This window comes from Erinaceus europaeus, chromosome 18 (genome assembly GCF_950295315.1).
Source record: "Erinaceus europaeus chromosome 18, mEriEur2.1, whole genome shotgun sequence".
Lineage (NCBI taxonomy): Eukaryota > Metazoa > Chordata > Mammalia > Eulipotyphla > Erinaceidae > Erinaceus > Erinaceus europaeus.
In genome coordinates, this window is record NC_080179.1 from 49,132,586 (window position 1) to 49,153,418 (window position 20,833).

Here is a 20,833-nt window from a genome sequence, read left to right on the forward strand (position 1 = left end):
ACACTAAGGCTTATGTAAACACTCGTACATAAGCATGAACAATCCCTATTATATTGTTGTTTCACTGAGATGAATCCTTGTTCTCATAGATCATTCATGAATGCTGATTTGTACATAAATATTAAATCCCTTTATATACTTATAGACCTGTAAATACCAAACTAAGATGCTTGTCTAAAGAACATACTAAAGCAATACATTTTTTCTTAAAGAAGCAGCAGACAGAACTTGGATGAAAACCCAATATTAAATTTTACAACGTTGTCTCAAGTCAGTATTGACAATAAATTGGTCTGATGACATAATTTTGACAATGACTGATCACAGATACCAAAGCACAACAGGTCACTTAAGTTGAAAACTTGTAGAATAAAGGGACTGGGTTGTGGCACACTGAGTTGAACAAACCTGTCAATGATGTGCAACGACCTGGGTTCAAGCTCCAAGCCCCTACCTATAGGAGGCATGTTTCACAAGTGAAGTAGTGCTACAGGTGTTTCTCTCTATCTTTCCTTGTCTATCTCCCCAGCCCCTCTCAATTTCTCTTTGTTCTATCAAATAAGTAAATAAAGAAAAAAGAAAACAATTAAAATTGTAGGATATATCCAATCACACAGGTAGATATTTCATAGAAACCATATTAAGTATATATATTTGAAAAGACAGAGAAATTGATGGGGTGAAGGGTAATAGAGAAGGAGAGAGAGACACCTACAGCACTGTTCCATTGCTCATGTAGTTTGCTCCAGAGGGCAGTGGGGCTTGAACCTATATCCCTTCACATGACAACCTGTACACTCAAAAGAATGAGTCAAAGCTCAATTCCCCAGTTATAGTCTAACTCATAAAATATGTGTCTTTTCTCAAAATACATAAGTAATCATATGCTTAATGAATTGTTTCTCAATTTAGTTCTACACACTGAGTATAAATACAAAATAGAAAAGTACCTAAATATAAAATATTGGTTCCAAGACATTAACTATGAATGTATATTCATATAATCATATAATAAAAGCATTGCTTGTGGTTCTAGATATTCTGAATATAAATGTGGGTACTCATTTGTCTTTAACTGAATTCAATACATACAACATTTTATGTAGAATTGATTAACACATCTAAATAGGCCTGCTCTTTAATCAGAAAATAATGTAGAGAATAATTTGTTTCATATATTGGTTACTTATTAAAGAAATACTGGGATAGGGTTCACTCAGTCTTCAAAAATAGTACTTCACAAGGCAGGCAAGTTGATGATAGTTCCTATTAAGACACCTGTGTCAAATTAATTCTGTAATAAAATGTGCAGTCAAACTAAAATTAAAAAACATATGTTTCTCTAGTTATAGGTAGACATGCACTTACCTGAAAAATGTGAGGATATTTTGAGCCAACCAGTTTCTAAATAATGTCTTAGGTTAGATAACTTTTTATATGCTCCTTCCCCCCCCAAAAAAAATAACTGAATATATTCTGAAAGCAGCAGAGCTTAGTATGCATTAAGCAGATTTAATCTGATACATAAACACACACACACATATATATGTATATAAATGTATTGTTAAACAAGTAGTAGTATTTTTGTCAAAATTACCACATGATATCACATATTTCAAAGTTACAGTAAAGTACAAGAGATTACTTCACTTTCTGGCAAACTAAAGATGCCATTTTATTCAAGAAAATACTCCGTATCACAGGAGGTAATAAATTTATTTGGCTAACGTAAAATAGTTACGAAGGCATGTGGATTTCTCTCTACCTTTAATAATAAAATTATGTAGAAGTGGTTCTTTGTTCTAAAAGATAAGGTACTTTGCTGAATAATTTCTCCATCCAAAGTTTTGCCTGAGATGGATTTCCCTTCCTAGCTGATAAACCTTCATCTGCAGGGATAATTTAACATAGAAGTTATCATTTTATTGGGGGTTAATGACTTATAGTACAGTTGCACATTAGTACAACTTCTCATCTCCCTGTGAGAGGTATTTGCAAAACAATCTTAGCACCAACTTAGGTCTTTTTTTTATCATGCACCCAGGACCCCAAAGTCCTCCAGCCCCTTTAAGTGTCTCCTTCCCCAGAGTCCTTTGCTTTGGTGTAATACACCACACCCAGTCCAAGTTTTACTTGGTATTTTGTTTTTGTTTTCCTTTACTGTTCTTGTTTCTTATGATTTACTTATAATGAGTGAGATCACTAAGTATTCACCCTTCCTATTTTGGCTTATCTCACTTAACATAGAACACACACACATACACACACACAGGAATTTGCAACAATCTTCCTATCAAATACTAGTTACATTTTCATAATCCAAACATTCACTGCCTTCCCTGACAAAACTATTTGAGCAGAAACCTAAAGATATACAGAAAAAAGGGTTGGGATGGAGAGGGGGAGGAGGAAGTAATGGTGACAGCTTGGCTCAGGAGATATATAGATGGAGAAAGGGACTGGAAAAGTGTGCTGTAGATTCTCTGATATCTTCTCCATACTTTTTTTTTTTTTAAACACAGAATTTTCATTGAGGCTTTGCTCTAGTGGGATTCCACGACTGTGTTCCACTGGGTGGAGTATGTCCTGGTCCCTGGCATAATGTTTTTTCACTTCATAATATTTGCTTCTAGATATGACCAAGAAATCCAACAGCAAGCTAAGGCCATAGGAAGTTAAGTCTTTGGATCAAAGATGTGTTGTTGTTGTTTGTGTACTTGTGGAAGAAGAAAATTAGTGCTGACTGTATTTTAAAAAACCAAAAAAAAAAAAAATGGTCAACTACTAAAGCACCTAGAACTTGTATTCTATTAAAGAGGGAGGGGGGCATTAGTAGGTGGCATAGTGACAAGAAACTAGACCTAAAAACATATGGTCTTGAGTTCAATTCCTGGCATCTTGTGTGCCAGGATGATGCTCTGGTTCTTTTTCTATCTTATGTTAATACATAAATAAATCTTAATAAGAAGAAAAAAATGAAAATGATTCTAGATTAAGTGTTTAGTACTATTTTTCTAATAAGTAAAACTAAATTCATATTCTGAAGAGATTTATGCCTTTTCTTTTCTTGGAAATTCCACTTGGATTGCAGTGTTGGGCCCTATTTCTGGTCATCAATCAATACTGAATGATAGCAATTATGAGAGGAACAGTAGCAATTCCAAATACTACACTAAATATTTGGACTGCACTATACCATTTACCCATCATAACAATAACAGTCTAGGGTTCATACCCTATGTTACATCTCTAGTACAGATGAGAGTCCAGGTCATGTAGCCTGAAATTTTCACAAGATAAGAATTCCAACCAAGGCATAGCTTGCCCAAAGATATTGTTTTAATAACTGGATAAGTAAGTACATTACAACATAAATGTAACTATACTCTGCAATTTGAAATAGGCTGCATAGAGAACCTTAATTTAGTGATGAAGCAAATCTATAGCTTTTTTTTTTATCCCAAACTCTCATGGACCACAGAGTCACTATGATCTCAGAGAAAAAAAAGAAAATCTGAGAAAGTGAGTCAGCAAGTATAGGATATCAGAATCAGAATGGAATTAAAGAAAATACATAGACATTATGGCATTGATGCTTCCAGCTGGTTAGCAGTTACCAACAGAAAACAGTAAGACAGTCATTCATTTTTTTAAATAATTATGTTAAAGTGCTTAAATCTAAGTGGAATACTATGCTGAGCATAAGCTCATTTTCCTTAAACAAAGATCCTTGGCATTCTGCAGAAACTTAGAGCCATCACACTGCTCAATTACACTGTACTGCAGATGTACAAATGAGGCAGTTAAGAGATTCTTGAGCAGAATGCTAGATAAGACGGTTATTCCCTCCATGGATTTTTTTTCCCCAGATTCTTTTTCTTTCTCTTTCTCCCCTCTTAACTTCATTAATTTTTTTCCAGCTTCTTCATAAGTAAGTAAAAACTGCAAACTGTGTTTTTGGCAATTTATACATTTTAAAATTTAAAATATAGCATATTTAATAAGCACAAAACAGAACAAGATGCATTACCATTTTCATAACACATCCTAATTAGTTGAGTGAAAGTCTTTCCAAAACAGTCACTGTTAGTCACATTTCATTATTTATTTATTATAATTTTGGTTGTCACTTGGACTTTATTACTGTTCCAGGTTGACTTTTTCTGATAGGAAGTCAGAGACAGAGGTAAAAAAAAGTTAAAATAAAACAATAAGCTTTCCTTAGTGTAGTGGGAGGTCAGCCTTGAACCTATGTATTGTTCATGACAAAGCAAATGTCCTATACAAGTGAACTACTGTGCCTGGAGGAATTAGATTTCATATGTGCATAAATAGTTTGACAAGGGTGGGGTTAGATAGCATAATGGTTATGGCAAAGAGACTCTTATGCCTGTGATTGCAATGTCCCAGGTTCAATCCTCCACACCACCAAAAACCAAAGCTGAGCAGTGTTCTGATTTAAAAAAATAAACAAACAAAAAAGTTTGATGAGTTTAAGAAATTCACAAAGAGCAAAACTGGGATAATAACTGTCATGCAAATATTCAAACTATTTGAGGGTTACTCAACCTAGTCCCAGGAATGATTATCATACTGAGAAGTGTATGGGTGTCCACCAGTCTTTGAAAGTGAACAGCAACAGAATGTCACTGATTATTTGTTCTTAACTACAGTTTAGGGAGTAAAAATGTTAAAAACTTTTTCTGCCTTTTAGAATTTTCCTTGAAACTCACCCCCAAATAACAGACTAATGTGTGTGTGTGTGTGTGTGTGTGTGTGTGTGTGTGTGTGTGTGTGTGTGTGTGTGTGTGTGTGTATACTAGTGGTACATTCTTTACTTTTTTTTAATTTATTTTCCCTTTTGTTACCCTTGTTGTCTTATTTTAATTACTGTTGTTATTGATGTCCTCATTGTTGGATAGGACAAAGAGAAAAGAAGAGAGGAGGAGAAGACAGAGATGGGGAGAGAAAGACAGATACCAGCAGACCTGCTTCCCAGCCTGTGAAGGGACTCCCTGCAGGTGGGGAGCCAGGGGCTCAAATCTATTTTAAATCAAATTTATTTTTTTTCTTGCCTCCAGGGTTATCTCTGGGGCTTGATACCTGCACTATGAATCCACTGCTCCTGGAGGCTATTTCCTGCTCCCTGCCCCGCAACCCCTGCATTTTTGTTGCCTTTGTTGTTACTGCCATTGCTGTTGGACAGGACCAAAAGAAATCGAATGGGGGAGAGGAAGACAGAGGGGGAGAGAAAGATACATTTACAGACTTGCTTCACAGCTTGTGAAATGAACTTCCCCCCTCACTCCCTACCCTACCCCACCCCTGCGCAGGTGGGGAGCCTGGGGCTCCAACCAGAAAATTTATGCTGGTCCCTGTGCTTTGCTCCATGTGTGCTTAACCCATTGCACTACCACCTGGCCCCCTGTGGTACATTGTTTAATCTCAAGAATATCAGTCAGTAGCTAAGGAACTGTCTCCACTGCCAGAGCACTGGACTTGTATGCTGGTAGCTCTCAGTTCAATGGCACTGTATGTACTGGAGTAATAACCTGGGGCTCTCTCACACTGACTTTGTCTCCCTCTCAACCACTCTCTCTCTTTCCCTTGCTCTGTGCAAGACTGTACACATGTTGTGAAGCTCTGTAATATGTATATAAAATAAATATACTTTTAAAAGAATATACCTCAAAAACCATTGCAAGGGTAATTTGGAATGGCTTCTTAGGAAAGAGACGAGAAGCTGATGTGAAAAAAGGGGTGGGGGAGAGAAAATATAAAAAGACTTAGTTAATTCTATTTTGAATTAATAATCTTTGGCTCTCAAGCTCGGCCTTACTGTTATCATTTTAATTTGGCCCTCATCTACCTATAGAACATCCACACTCCAATCTCTCATCTGCAACCACAATAATATCAACTGTTTCCACATTTATCAAACTGACAAATACATGTAGGCACACTGTAGATCACAGCTATTCTTGAATTTCTCATTACGTATGCATTGTGCATTTCAGCTTCTCAAAAAGTATCATGCATGACATTTGAACCAAAAATTTACAGTACAACTTGCAAAATGTCTGGTTATGCAATTTTTGGGTTTCAACTAAAGCTAATGTATCATAAGACATCACATATGCCTACCCTCTGAAGGCACTTGAATGTGAAATTACAATCCACAATAAAATTGTAAGAGAGGAGTAAAGATAGATTACCTGGGGTTAAGAGGATGACTGACATCGTGATGAGTGAGCAAACAACTAAAATCACCAGCAGAGCAATAGCAATTCCCTTCCAGTTTCTCTGTGGAGGGCTGTTACTTCCCAGTTCCTAGCGAGATAGAACAAAAAAAGAAAAAAGAAAAAAAAAAGGTTTCATAACTATACATGCTCCAAGAGAAATCTATTCATAAAAGGATGATTCAGTGCATGGCACAATCACTGTGTAAAGCTGATCAGAATCCTTTTGCTCTTCAATATTTCATTTAACTATTCAGAGGTGCATATACTGTAAACTGCAGGCCAACCATCCTTTTTTCTTCAGATAAACCAGCAGAGTTTTATAGATGCTATCTAAAATGTTTTAAAATATAGTGACTTTAAGTCTAAGGACAATAGCCAAAATACTTTGAAGATAATTATGGAAATCAAATGTGTGCATTTATACTTTCCTTCTTAGAATATAGCCAACATGAAAAATATAAATGCAAACACTGCCATAGCCAGCATTGTCTACAATTTTTTTTTCCTCACCAGATAGAAGTAAAAAGATTAGAGGTGGCAATATCCTTCAAAAACCCCTCACTAAAGAGCAGTGCACATCTGTCAAAACAACAGGTTCTTCTTAAACAGTTCCCCCACCACTCATAAAAATCAACAGGGTGCAGTAACTAAATTAAACCGAGTGCTTATACATCAAGGGTTAGTGTTGTCCTATTTCTGGGCAGCACGCATGATATTGGCAAGGATGTAAGATTGATGGGCAAAGAGAAATGGGAACATTTCTCACAGCACATCCAGTGAAACTATTCATTTTTCAGATGCTCTATGTTCTACACTGTTGACTAGAAACTCTTGAGTATAATTCACCAAGGCAAATCACACCACACTGGTTTGAAATAGATGTCAGCTGTTCCTTGCAATAGACTTTATAAAAAGGTGGAAACTCTTATTCCCTGAACTCTTTTTGACTTTTCTTAATAAAGCTTTTCTTAATAAAGCTTTCCCTGGATTGAAGACACCACCAATGTGTCCTGGAGCTCAGCTTCCCCAGAGACCCATCCTACTAGGGAAAGAGAGAGGCAGACTGGGAGTATGGACCGACCAGTCAACGCCCATGTTCAGCGGGGAAGCAATTACAGAAGCCAGACCTTCTACCTTCTGCAACCCTCAATGACCCTGGGTCCATGCTCCCAGAGGGATAGAGAATGGGAAAGCTATCGGGGGAGGGGGTGGGATATGGAGATTGGGCGGTGGGAATTGTGTGGAGTTGTACCCCTCCTACCCTATGGTTTTGTTAATTAATCCTTTCTTAAATAAAAAATTAAAAAATAAAAAATAAATTAAAAAAAAATTGAGGGTAGGACAAAATAGCTCACTTGGGTAAAGTGCTGCCTTAAAAAAAAAATAAAATAAAATAAAGCTTTCTTTACTCAGATATGGTTAAGTGATTTGACACCCCACAAAAAAATACAAACCTAAAATTATAGTTGACTGTGCATTCACAAATCACATTTCATAAATCAGTTTTTTTAAACACATACAACTAGAATTAAAAATTTACCAAATTACAAATTTACCAAAATTACAAATGATTTTCTAAGACTCACACATTAGAACACTGAAGTAATTTTTCATATAGTGATGTTGGCACTCAATTCTGCCATGAACACTTTATACTTAAAGAAGTCATCCCGAAATAAATTTAAAGACAGGGGCTGGGTGGTGGTGCACCTGGTTAAGTGCATCTGGTTTGAGCTCCTGCTCCTCATTTGCAGCATGGATGCCTCACAAGGGGTGAAGCAGATCTGCAAGTGTTTGCCCTTCCTTGTCCCTCCCCAATTTTTTCCTTTGCCCTACTGAGTAAAAGGAAAAAAAAATAAAATAAAAGGAAAAAATGGTCTCTGGATAAGGTGGATTATTAATGCCCACAATAAGCTCCAGAAATAACCCTGGAGGCAATAAAGAAACAAATAAATTTAAGGAAGAAGTATTTATTCTTCTTTTCTGAATTTGCCACTTACTGGTGAACCAAATTCAGCAGGGGGCAATGCTATGGTTTCTTAAGCTGTTTCAACCGACACTTGATTTTTTCATGTTTATTAACGCTTACTGCTTAATTCCTCTCCTATTCTGATCAGATTTTCCAAATAAATCAAATACTACTATACTCAAACCATTAGCATTAGAGCAATATTATGAAGACAAGCAGTAACAAGTCTGTAAACCCTTCCTGATACATGACCACAGACATGTTCCTTGGTCACAATTTTCCTGGTGTGATGATCAGTTTCACTCTCTAATAACCCCTGCTCCAAGAATGATCAGCAAGCAGGGCAGACTAGAGAGGTCATTGTTTCAATTCAAAGCCTCAACAGTCTAGAGAGTTGTTAAGCATTCATTTCAAAAATGGAGAATGAAGGAAAGAAGGGAAGTGACCCAGATAATATGCCAAAAATTGAGCATGGAATAAACTATTATGTCTTTGCTGTCTATGAAGAATGAAAGAGGGCTGGTAAAATAGTTCACTTAGGGAGTTGCCTGCTTTGCCATGCATGCAACCCAGATCTGATCCCAGAGGCCCCACTGTGTTGCACGACTTTCTAGTGGTGGACCCAGGAAGTGAAGCACCCAGTAACTCATATGTTACCATTTACAAGGACCTGGGTTCAATACTCTAAAATTCACTGGCAGGTGGGAAACAACATTACAAGAGATGAAACAGAAATGCAGGTATTTCTCTTTCTATCTTCTTCTCCTTCCTCCCTTCTATATCTCCCACTTTATTTTCAATTTCTCTGTCTCTATCACAAAGAAAAAATGAAAAGTAGTGGCTGTGTGGTCTCTCTTTCTCTTTTTTTAAATGTGGCATAATTAGCCCAGCTCAGTGAAACCCAAGTAATGAAAGAAAAAGAGAGAGAGAAAAAAAATACTAGAGATTAAACAATAACATCTAAGTTTGCAGGGCAGTATAAATAAAGGTATAAATTTAAATCAAAGATGTTCTAAACTGATGAAAACATAGACAAATTGTTGTACTGCTGAAAAGAAGAAAAGACAATTTCACCTTTAGTCCTGGAATATCTGATATATGTTTAATCGTTTGATTAACAGCTTTGGTACGATTATCACCTGCTACATTATAAATCCAATTATGATATTTAGAAAAGGCCATGATTTTACTAGAGTCAGATCAAGCATAATTGGTTTATTACCTCCCTTAGAGAAGATGAAGTAGAACAAGGTTTAATTTTAAAATGTTTATAACCCCTCATTCATAATATAATAAATATAATATAATTCTAGATTATAAAATAAAATCAGCTGGGTTTGATCTTGATTATTTACTGTCACTTGAATTCAAGGTAAAATTCAGAGAGTCGAATTCAGAGTCTGCATCTCATTTTCTGAATATTGTGTAATCCTGTAATAACTTACTTGACATTACCTAACATACTAATAGCATACTATGGATTTGCTGTTATAGTGAACATTTTATATTCATTACCTTACATCATCCTTATAAAAATAGATGGCATTACTAGTATTTTGAATTATTTTAAGATGTGAAATAGGATTTGGGAAAATTAAAACAAATCAACTTATTGCTAAAAAAGAGAAATCTCAGATGGTGACTTGGAGACAGTATCTGGTGTGAGCTCCAAAAAGAAGCAGCTTTATACCTGAAATTCTCCAGAGAGGGTAGGATATCTGAGCCATCAGTGGAAAAGAGAACAAGGGGTGGCCAGGGTGATACCAAAAAAGAGTTCTATTACCCACTCTTGGACTGGCAAACAGAGGCCAAAAGGACCAAGAAAGAAAAATCTTTGGTTTGACTATTTATAAACTCACCCTTCCCCCTATACCAAAACCAGCCCCCAAGAGCTGGCCAGCTGCCCCTAGCAGGCTTCATTGGAGCTATTTTCTATACCACGATTCCTGGCTCAGCAGAAGTGTTATTCCAAGCCTTTTTTTTTTTTTCCTCTCTTTTCTTTTTGAAGGGGGCTGTAGCTCTCTTTGAGTGACAGAATACCTGACTTCAAACTTGTAATCAGACTGAATTTTAAAAGTGGTCTCAAATTGTTAATATATTTCTAATATGAGATGTTCTTTGAAATGTCAACTCTCCCAAAAGCTTAGACCAGGGAGAACAGAAGCAACCTGTGGCGTTCCTCTACAAGACACAGCTATATACAAATAATGTCAAAGGACATAAATTATGGTGCTGTTGTATATGATACAGCAAATCCTAAAAATGGGATTTTCAAAGTTAATCCAATTGCCAAATAATGTGATTACACCAATAACTATCTATTGCCTTCTTAAACCCTAAGACAACATGAACCACCCTGCTTCCTCTAGAGAGTCAATATTTCTCCCACTCTTGGAACCTCTAGGGTGGGGCTCACTTTCATGCATGCTTCTCTCAATTCATACCAAGCTATATTGCATCTGCTGATCCCACCTCAGCATGCTTCACTCCATAGTATGTCCAGCCAGAGATGTCAGGCATAGAATGTCAGCCCTTCAGCCCCATTACTCAGGTGAGACCTTTCCTTTTATAGGATTCTCTAATTCCATTTTGGGTGGTCCACTTCCTAACAAAGTCCCCAAACTGACATATAGACCAGTTCCCATGAGATAGGGCATATGTACACATGTATCCATAAATTAGGGCAAAACATATAACTGAAGGCAAAAGTGCACAATAGTCTGCAGTGAGTCAATATATGCAGTAAACATACAGAAAAACCTAAAAAGACAACATAAAGTTTCTAATGAAATAGTGTCTACTTAAGACTTAGATATCCTCCTCACCTACTTCCTAGTACACTTCCCTCAGTCACTCCAAAGCTAGCCTTGTCAAAATAAGGACGGCAAAAGCTTAATAAGGGAAAGAGACAGTTATACTTTAATGATGATTCTTTAGTCACTATCAGGTCACCCTATCAGCTGGGGCCCTAGTCGGGGATTCCTGAAATTCTCAATTATACAGGATGGGTCTAGACTTCAATTAAATCTGTCTCTCAACTGTTACTGGTCATCTTTATCAGGAACAACACAATAGACCCCTCTGTGGGCCCCATAGGACCTTGGCCTCAACATGGATCAACAACAGTAGAGAATGTTCCATCTCTGAAGGACAACATACTCTATCTTCCACCTGAGGAAAATGGATCCTGAAATTGAGGCAGTTTGGAACGTTCCTACTCATGATCACAGAGTGTGAGCTCAGATCTTCAGGGATGCAAAGGTCACATAGGCTCCCAAGAGCTGAATATGGGCCCCAGATCACATCAAATCGATAGGGTTTACAGTCAACAATATTTATACAATATATTTATACACCTTTCCCATATTTAGGAGCTACACTCTTTCCTGATCCAGCTTTCTGGTGCTTTTCCCAACCAGGACACCATCTTTTCACAAAATAGCTTGGGTCCACCTGCATATCAGATGTGTCAGGCTCAGAAAAAAAAGAAAAGAAAAGAAAGAAGAGAATAGAAAGAAAGAAAGGAAGGAAGGAAGGAAGGAAGGAAGGAAGGAAGGAAGGAAGGAAGGAAGGAAGGAAGGAAGGAAGGAAGGAAGGACTAGTATAATCATGGGCCCTTTGGAATATAACTAAAATATAATAAAATAGGCCTACTAATTATCTACAAAACGGAGACCTCCAAATCTTCATCTACAATATTTCAGCCTTTAGGTTCATGATTAATCAACAATTTGTTTGGCTTTATATGTTAACTCTTCTTTCAGCCACCAGGTTCCAGATGCTACCATGATGCCAACCAGACTTCCCCAGGCAGATGACCCAACCAATGTGTCCTGGAGATCTGCTTCCCCAGAGCTCCACCTTACAAAGAAAGAGAGAGACAGGCTGGAAATATGGGTCGACTTGTCAATGCCCATGTTAAGCAGGGAAGCAAGACCTTCCACCTTCTGCACCCCATAATGACCCTGGGTACTCCCAAAGGGATAAAGAATAGGAAAGCTATCAGGGGAGGAAAGGGATACAGAGTTCTGGTGGTGGGAATTGTGTGGAGTTATACCCCTCTTATGCTATGGTTTTTGTCAGTGTTTCCTTTTTCTAAATAAAATTTAAAGAAGAGAGAGAGGGGGAGAGGGAGAGAGGGAGGTGAGAGAGAGAGAGAGAGAGAGAGAGAGAGAGAGAAATCTCATAGTCCAGTCCACAAACTCTGGCTTCAGGGACCAACCAACACACTCCAACAATATAATACTTCATGCTAGGGGCAATGTAGTTTTGCATCTATTCAACTGCATATATTACAGTTTGCAGAGACCCAGGTTCAAACCCCTCCATTGAGGGGAAGTGCCGGGGGGAGGTTTTACAAATGGTGAAGCAGTGCTGCAGGTGTCTCTTTCTTCCTCCATCTCTGTCCCCTCCTTCCATCTTAATTTATTTCTACCACTATCCAAAATAACCGAATATTTATTTTTATTTCTTTATTTATAAAAAGGAAACACTGACGAAACCATAGGATAAGAGGGGTACAACTCCACACAATTCCCACCACCAGAACTCCGTATCCCATCCCCTCCCTTGATAGCTTTCCTATTCTTTAACCCTCTGGGAGTATGGACCCAAGATCATTGTGGGATGCAGAAGGTGGAAGGTCTGGCTTGTGTAATTGCATCCCCGCTTAACATGGGCATTGACAGGTCGATCCAATATTTTTAAATCATCTTAAAAACAGTATTTAAAATATATATATATATATGTATATATAATTTTTAGATTTTTATTTATTTATGAGAAAGAACCAGACATCATTTTGGCTCGTGTGCTGCCAGGGATCAAACTTGGGACCTCATGCTTAAGAGTCCAAAGCTTTATTGCTGCACCACCTCCCAGACCACATCTAAAAATAAATATTTCTAAGACAAGTGTATGTCTCAAAAATAAATGAATAAATCAAGAACTGATTTTACCTAACATAAAATTTGTAAACTTTTCTTTTTTAATAAACTTTTTACTTATTTATTAAAGAGAGAGAACCTGAACATCCATTTGCAATGTTAGGGATTCAATTTGTAACCTAACGCAAGCAAACCCTATGCTCCAGAACCACTGAGCCAAGGCTACTGTAATAATTTCTATATCAGGAAAGTAACAGTTATATAGAAACTATCCTGAGTTCTTTTTCTTTTCTTTTTTAATAAAATGGAAATATTGGGGCTAGGGAGATAGCATAATGGATATGCAAAAGACTTTCAAGCCTGAGGCTCCAAAATCTCAGGTTCAGTCCCCAGCTCCACCATAAACCGGAGCTGAGCAGTGCTCTGGTAGCTTTCTGTGTATGTTTCTCTCTGTATCCCTCTTACACTAAAAAAAAATAAATAAAATATTTTCCAAAAATGGAAATACTGACAAGACCATAAGATAAGAAAGGTACAATTCCCCACAATTCCCACCACCAGAGTTCTGCATCTCATCCCCTCCATTGGAAGCTTCCCTATTAATTGTCCTTCTGGGAGTATGGACTCAGAATCATTGTGGGGCACAGAAGGTGGGAGGTCTGGCTTCTGTGATTGCTTCTCCACTGAACATGGGCATTGGCAGGTCTGTCCATACTCCCACCCTTTCTCGATCTTATTTCTAATAAACATGTGTTTTCTCAGTTACATGTAACTGGTAAGTATAACTCTTTCAGTACAAATATTACTTTACTATATATACACTATTTATTACTATTTTAACGGTACAAAACATGTCTGAATGAAAAATATTTTTTTGTTTTTAAAGGATGATACTCATTCATTATTAGGCAAAAAAATGTTTTCTTTTCTGGGAGGGGTTAGCTCACCCATCACAAGAATGGAGGGTTAGTGGGCCTGACTGACATTATTTCATACATTTCTGCTACATGAGAAGTATCTGCTTCCTTTGGTACCTTGGTATAGTTTCTTAAAGATATAGGTACAACAAATATCAGAATGCCACAGGGGATCTTTGAGTCGAATATAAAGATCAATTGCTAGGTCAGGAAAGACTATAGTAGCTAAAGTTGACCAGTGCTCTGGTCTCTCTATATCTTTTTCTGTGTGTCTCTCTTTCATAAAAATATAATAGACAGGGGATTGGGTGATAGCACAGTACATTAAGTGCACGTGCCACTAAGCTCAAGGGTGGGCATGAGGAACCTGGTTTGAGCCCTGGCTCCCCACCTACAGGGGAGTCACTTCACAGGTGGTGCAGCAGGTCTGCAGGTGTCTATCTTTCTCTCCCCCTCTCTGTTTTCCCCTCTTCTCTCCATTTCTCTCTGTTCTATCCAACTACGACGAAATCAATAACAACTATAGCAACAATAAAAATCAGGCAACAAAAGAGAAAATAAATAAATAACATAAAAATATTAAAAAAAACAGGGCAATGAAAGGGAAAACTAATAAGTAAATATATAAAAATAAAATAGATAGGGGGTCGGGCGGTGGCGCAGTAGGTTAAGTGCATGTGGTGTAAAGCGCAGGGACCAGGTAAGGATCCCGGTTCGAGCCACTGGCTCCCCACCTGCAGGGGAGTCGCTTCACAGGAGGTGAAGCAGGTCTGCAGGTGTCTGTCTTTCTCTCCCCCTGTCTTCCCCTCCTCTCTCCATTTCTCTCTGTCCTATCCAACAACGAACAACATCAACAATGGCAATAATAATAACCACAACAAGGCTACAACAAAGGCAACAAAAAAAGGGGCAAAAAGGACTCCAGGAGTGGTGGATTCATGGTGCAGGCACCGAGCCCAGCAATAACCCTGGAGGGAAAAAATAAATAAATAAAATAGATAAACTAAACTAAATAAAATAAAATAGATAAACTATTAAAAGTTAGATTCATTAACCACCTATTTCTGGTTGTCTTGGTTGATGTCTAGAAAGTAATCATCCAATTAACTTAGTGGTATAAATGGAAATCTGAAGGACCATGGCAAATAAGGAAATAATTCCATTAGTCAAATACACATTAATTGAAGACTGCCTAAACATAGCTACTTGTTAAAACATTCACTTCGCTAAAATCATTTTTTGCTTCATTAATCTAAGATTTGGTCCAAAGTCTAGTTGGAAACAATATACTGCACACTAATTTCTAATGCTTTCTGATGTTTCATTTTAATGAGAGGAAAAATATATATACATATACGTAGAGAGAGAACAAACGTCTGCACTTTGTCTTAAGGTGGTGCTGGGGATTGATCCTGTCTCTTTGTAGTCTCAGACATGAAAGTCTTTTTGCATAACCATTATGCTATCTTCCTCATCCTGACTTTGCTTTTCAATGACTGTTCATCAGCCAATACCTGAAAGCAACCACTTAGCATTGAAAAGACAAGGCATCAACATTTTGAATTAAGTAGAAATAGATACAACTTTAGTGAATTAAGTGTAGACATACAGCATGAATAATAATTAAATAGTATCAAATATTGCCTGTCATTAGTATCAGGGCTCCTTCTAACAGAAGTTAATCTACAATTAATACTAACCATACACTTCCTCAAGAGCATCCATATGCTACTCAATCATCATGCCTCTCTCAAGATACATATAGTCCATTTTTAGATTGATCACAACTCACACTTTTCTAAAAATTAATTTTTGTTATCTATATATTTGCATTGTTATTGTATAGAGGCAGTGCTGAATCCATTCTTTTCTTTCTTCCTTTCTTCTTTTCTTTCTTTTGTTTCCCCTCTCTTTCTTTTTCCAACTTTCATTTTCCCCACATACTGCTCCATGGCACTGTTTTGTTCAGGTAAAGCAACAAAGACACCACAGCATCAGAGATGTCCCAGGGGTATTGCCCCTTTATGTAGTGCTGGTGCTTGTACCTGGCAATAAACAGCAAAGCAGGGGGGTTCTATCCTATGAGTTACTCCCTAGCCCCAGTGCTGAATCAGCTCTAGACAAAGAAATTCATGCAATAGTATTAACATCACCTGCAAGCATGTTAGAACTGCAAAAATAGGGAGTCAGGCAGTAAAACAGCAGGTTAAGTGCACATGGTACAAAGCACAAGGACTGGAATAAGGATCCTGGTTCGAGCTCCCAGGTCCCCACCTACAGGGGAGTCGCTTCAGGTCTGTAGGTGTCTATCTTTCTCTCCCCCTCTCTATTCTCCCCTCCTCTCTCCATTTCTATGTTCTATCCAACAACGACATCAACAACAATGACATCAATAACAACAATAATAATAAATACAAGGGCAGCAAAAGGGACTAAATAAAATAAATATAAAAAAAGAACTGTAAAAATAAATCTCTTATCACTTTTTGTTTTACTTCATTTTGAATTAATTATTTGGCTTTACTTATTAATCTTTTTTTCATAAATTAACTAGCAATTATCTAAATTCTCATTTGACACTTAGGGTTATTTGGCAATTATGATTTTTGGTGACACACTCATAGATAGATCTCCTTAACTTAGATGCAAAACAAGATGACAGCTATCATCAGTACATAGTTTTGTATTTACAGTACCATGATCTAGATGTCTGGCTGAGAATCGGAACATACTTAGCTTCAAAAACACAACGAGGTGCAAGGACCAGAATAAGGATTCCGGTTCCAGCCTCCGGCTCCCCACCTGCAGGGCAGTCTCTTCACAGGTGGTGAAGCAGGTCTGCAGGTGTCTTTCTCTCTCCCTCTCTGTCTTCTCCTCCATTTCTGTCTGTCTTATCCAACAACAATGGCATCAACAGCAACAACAATAATAACTACAACAATAAAAAAAAACAAGGGCCACAAAAGGGAATAAATAAAGTAATTTAAAAAAAGGACAACAAGGGGTTGGGTGTTGGTTCATCTGGTAGAGCACAAACATTAAGATCAACTCCCTGCCCCCACCTAAAAGGTGAAGGCTACAAGAAGAATGCTGCAGATGCTACAGCTGTTTCTCCTCTGTAACCAAACACACATACACCTAAAACCATAAAAAAAGCTATTAGTAAGAGGGGGAGATAGCATGATGTTTATGCATAGTAACTCTCATATTCTCATGCCTGAAGCTTCAAAGTCCCAGGTTTAACCCCCACATCACCATAAACCAGAACTGTGCAGTGCTCTGGTAGGAAAAAAAAAAAGGCAGGGGGATTAGTAAACATTTACACACAAATAAACAAATACAATTAACAGTTTCCAAGGAAATCTTCAACCAGTCAGGAATCTCTAACAACCAAGTAAATGTGTAATCAAGAAAAAAGCCACATTAAAAATTATGAAATCTCATGGAATTTTTACCTACTCTACTCTGACCCCAGCAAGATACACAGGCCATTTTTAAAAAGTAGTAAAATGTCCTCAAGATTGTTTTGGCGATTATAGGTGTTTTCTGGTTCCAGGTAAATGATGAGGGGGAAAACAGATTGAATATCTCAAACTCTTTGATGCATAGACCCCAGTTCTGAGTATATATTACTTTAATCTAAGCACTTGGGGTTGACTGAATTTTTAATTGTGGGCTTAAATTGTTAATACATTTCTAATAATAACTTTTTTTGAAATATTAAATCACCTATAGTCTTAGATCAGAGAGACCAGAAGCAACTGAGTCACTAATTAGACAGAGCTGTATGTGAATAGCATTAAAGGACATAAATCATGATGAAGTCTTGTATGATACAAAAATCCTAACAATGGGATTTTCAAAGTCAAACAAATTTCCAAATAACTTGGTTATAATAATAACTATCCATTGCCTTCTTAAATCCTAAGACAGCAGGAACCCTCCTCATTCTTTATTAAACCCATATTTCTCCCAGTCCTGGGACCTCTGGGGCATGGCTCATTTTTCAACAGGCTTCTCTGGACCCATCCCAATAGATACTGCATCTGCTGATCTCAGCCTAATCATTGCAACTGGTACCACCTCTACAGGTTTCACTTTGGACTGTGTCCACAGACTACTAGCCTGCAATGTCAACCCTTCAGTTCCAGTACTCTGGTGAGACCATTCCTAGCTCATAGGACTCCTTAATTCCATCTTATCTAGTGCATTTCTTATCAAAACTCCAGTATCTAGATATGGACCAGGGACTACGGTACAGATAACATGTAAAGGAATATCCATAAGTTAGAGGAAAATGAATACCTTAAAGCAAAAGTACACAATAGTTTTCAGTGACCCAGTAAGTCAGGCAAGAATGTAGAAACACGTAAAAAAGGCAACATAAAGTACTTAATCAAATAGTTTCTACTTAGACCTAGATACTCTCCTCACCTACTTCCTATTTCACCTCCCTCAATCACTCTAAGGCTAATCTTGTCAGACAATGTGTAGTATAGTCATGGGCCCTTTGGAATATGCCTAAAATAGACCTACTAGTTATTTCTAAAATGGAGACCCCAAATCTTCATCCGCAATATTCTAGCCTTTAGGTTCATTAGCCAACAATTTGTTCTGCTTTATATCTTAACTCTTTTTTCAGCCACCCGGTTCCAGATGCTACCTACCATGATGCCAACCGGACCTCCCAGGGCAGACAACCCCACCAATGTGTTCTGGAGGCCCACTTCCCCAGAGCTCTGCCCCAATAGGGAAGGAGAGAGACAGGCTGGAAGTATGGATAGACCTGCCATCACCCATAATCAATGGGGCAGCAATTTCATAAACCAGACCTCCTACCGTCTGCATCCCATAATGACCCTGGATCCATACTCCCAGAGGGTTAGGAAATAGGAAAGCTATCAGGGGAGGGAATGGGATATGGAGCTCTGGTGGTGGGAACTGTGTGGAATTGTACCCCTTTTATCCTATGGTTTTGTAAGTGTTTCCATTTTATAAATAAAAATTAAAAAAATAAAATGGAAATAAACAGATAAAATATATTTAAAGCTGAAGACTATCAAATACATCTCTAAGAAAAGATGAACCCCTCATGCAAATCTCAGGCAGGCATTACTTAATGATTCTATACTGGAGTTTTGCACACCACTAGGCTTTGGTAGTTTATTCCTCATGACTTGACCCCTTCCAAATAGATGAGCAACCTTGGAAAAAGCAGCCTCTGAATAGTGAATAGTCTTTCCCTAGTGAATAGTCTAGTGACAAGACCCCCTCTAGTTGTATAGGCAGCCCATGTGACTGGATCCTTACTCCTTGCCAGACACAATACCCCTTATAATTCTTGAACACCAGCCTCAGAGTAAAGTGATTATCTGAGTCTTGAGTCTGTCACCTTCTCAGGTTCGTCTATTACCTCACAAAATGTGTTTTCCTTTTGCTTTACTGTTATGTGTGACCCAGGTTTGAAACCAGATCCTACCACCTAGAAGGAAACTTCAGTTCTGGTTCTCTTGTACCTCCCAACCCTCACCCCCATCTACCTGACTGTCACTATCTATAAAAAAAAAAAAAGGTTTTTCTTACACCAACTCTTGTTTGTCAATTAATTGGTCTTCTGAGCATCAAACAATGAACCATTGATTGGGTGACAATCTGAGAAAGGATTACTGCTAGCTTTTAATCAATCTGTTGTGCTATTATACAGCTTTTTCATTTTGTCTCTGTCCTGTTTCACCTGCAGCCACCAATTCCAATGACATACTAATGAAAATAATCCAAGAATCTCCCACAACTGCAGGCTCAAATTTCTGTGGTATAAAAAGATGATAATACCACTAATCATACAGCATTTAATAAATAATAATGTGCAGATGTTCACAGTCCTCACAGGAATCATGAATTACAAAGGTGCATGGCAAGCTATGAGTGGCAGGGAGAATGGTAGACATCTATCTACCTGCCTGCAACCTCATAGCTTGGTTATTCATACTCAGACCACATGTCATATCCTAGGAGGAAGAAATTGTTTTGCAATGGGATCAATGAAGGAAATGGCAACCAAGGCATAGGAGCCTGCAGTTGCTCATTTCCTAACATTACTTTAAGAAAACAGAAAATGGGATTTGTTTGAATTAAAGTGTCAGAATCTTTTTTATTACTATTTTCTGGCAACTAAGATCTTCCTACAGAGTTCCTTGCATAACACACTACAGTTAACACACCTTTATTATAGAAAGTTCTCCTAGGTCTTCAGTAAGTAAAGTGCCTACCCACAAAATAGGCTTATAGTAAGTGTTATTCAAACTTTCTGATATAAATATAAAGTATTATATATGATGTATTATAAAATAACATGTCAATTCAAGGTAAGAGAAAGGCAGAATCAAATCAAACTATGCACTAATTGAATTTTAGACCTTTCAAGCCTTTCTTAAAGACTTTGACAATAGGAAGAAAAAAGAAATAAGTGACAAATCATATTGGATTTACAAAACTATAGAATGCTTAAGGGAACAAAGTTTTTGGTAAAACAATACATGTATAAGTTGGTTAAAACTGAATTGTTATTACAAGGGTTTTCTTAAATATCAATAATATAATCATGTAAAATCGAGCTCTGGTGTTTTTTGTTTTTTTTTTTTTTTTTGGTCATATACTTAAAGGATTAGTTTTTTTTTTTTTTTAACTATTGACCTACTCTTGATAAGATACTGTGAAGTATTTTTATTTTAAGGACTTGACCTAGAAAGTGAGAATTTTGTACTGCAAGTTCTTGATAATCAAGCTGACAACTAATTAAGTAGACTGAGTTATCTTAAT

At 37.4% G+C, this 20,833-nt stretch overlaps 1 protein-coding gene across 3 annotated transcripts in view; it reads right to left on the reverse strand.

Moving 5' to 3' along the window:
• The window catches only part of DPP10 (dipeptidyl peptidase like 10), a 737,074-nt gene that overhangs the window by 570,838 nt on the left and 145,403 nt on the right, over nucleotides 1-20,833 (reverse strand). For all 3 annotated transcript variants that reach the window (XM_060178018.1, XM_060178015.1, XM_060178016.1), the window contains exon 2: nucleotides 6,216-6,330. In XM_060178018.1, coding sequence (XP_060034001.1) covers nucleotides 6,216-6,330 — 115 coding nt within the window. The remainder of the gene's footprint in view (nucleotides 1-6,215; nucleotides 6,331-20,833) is intronic.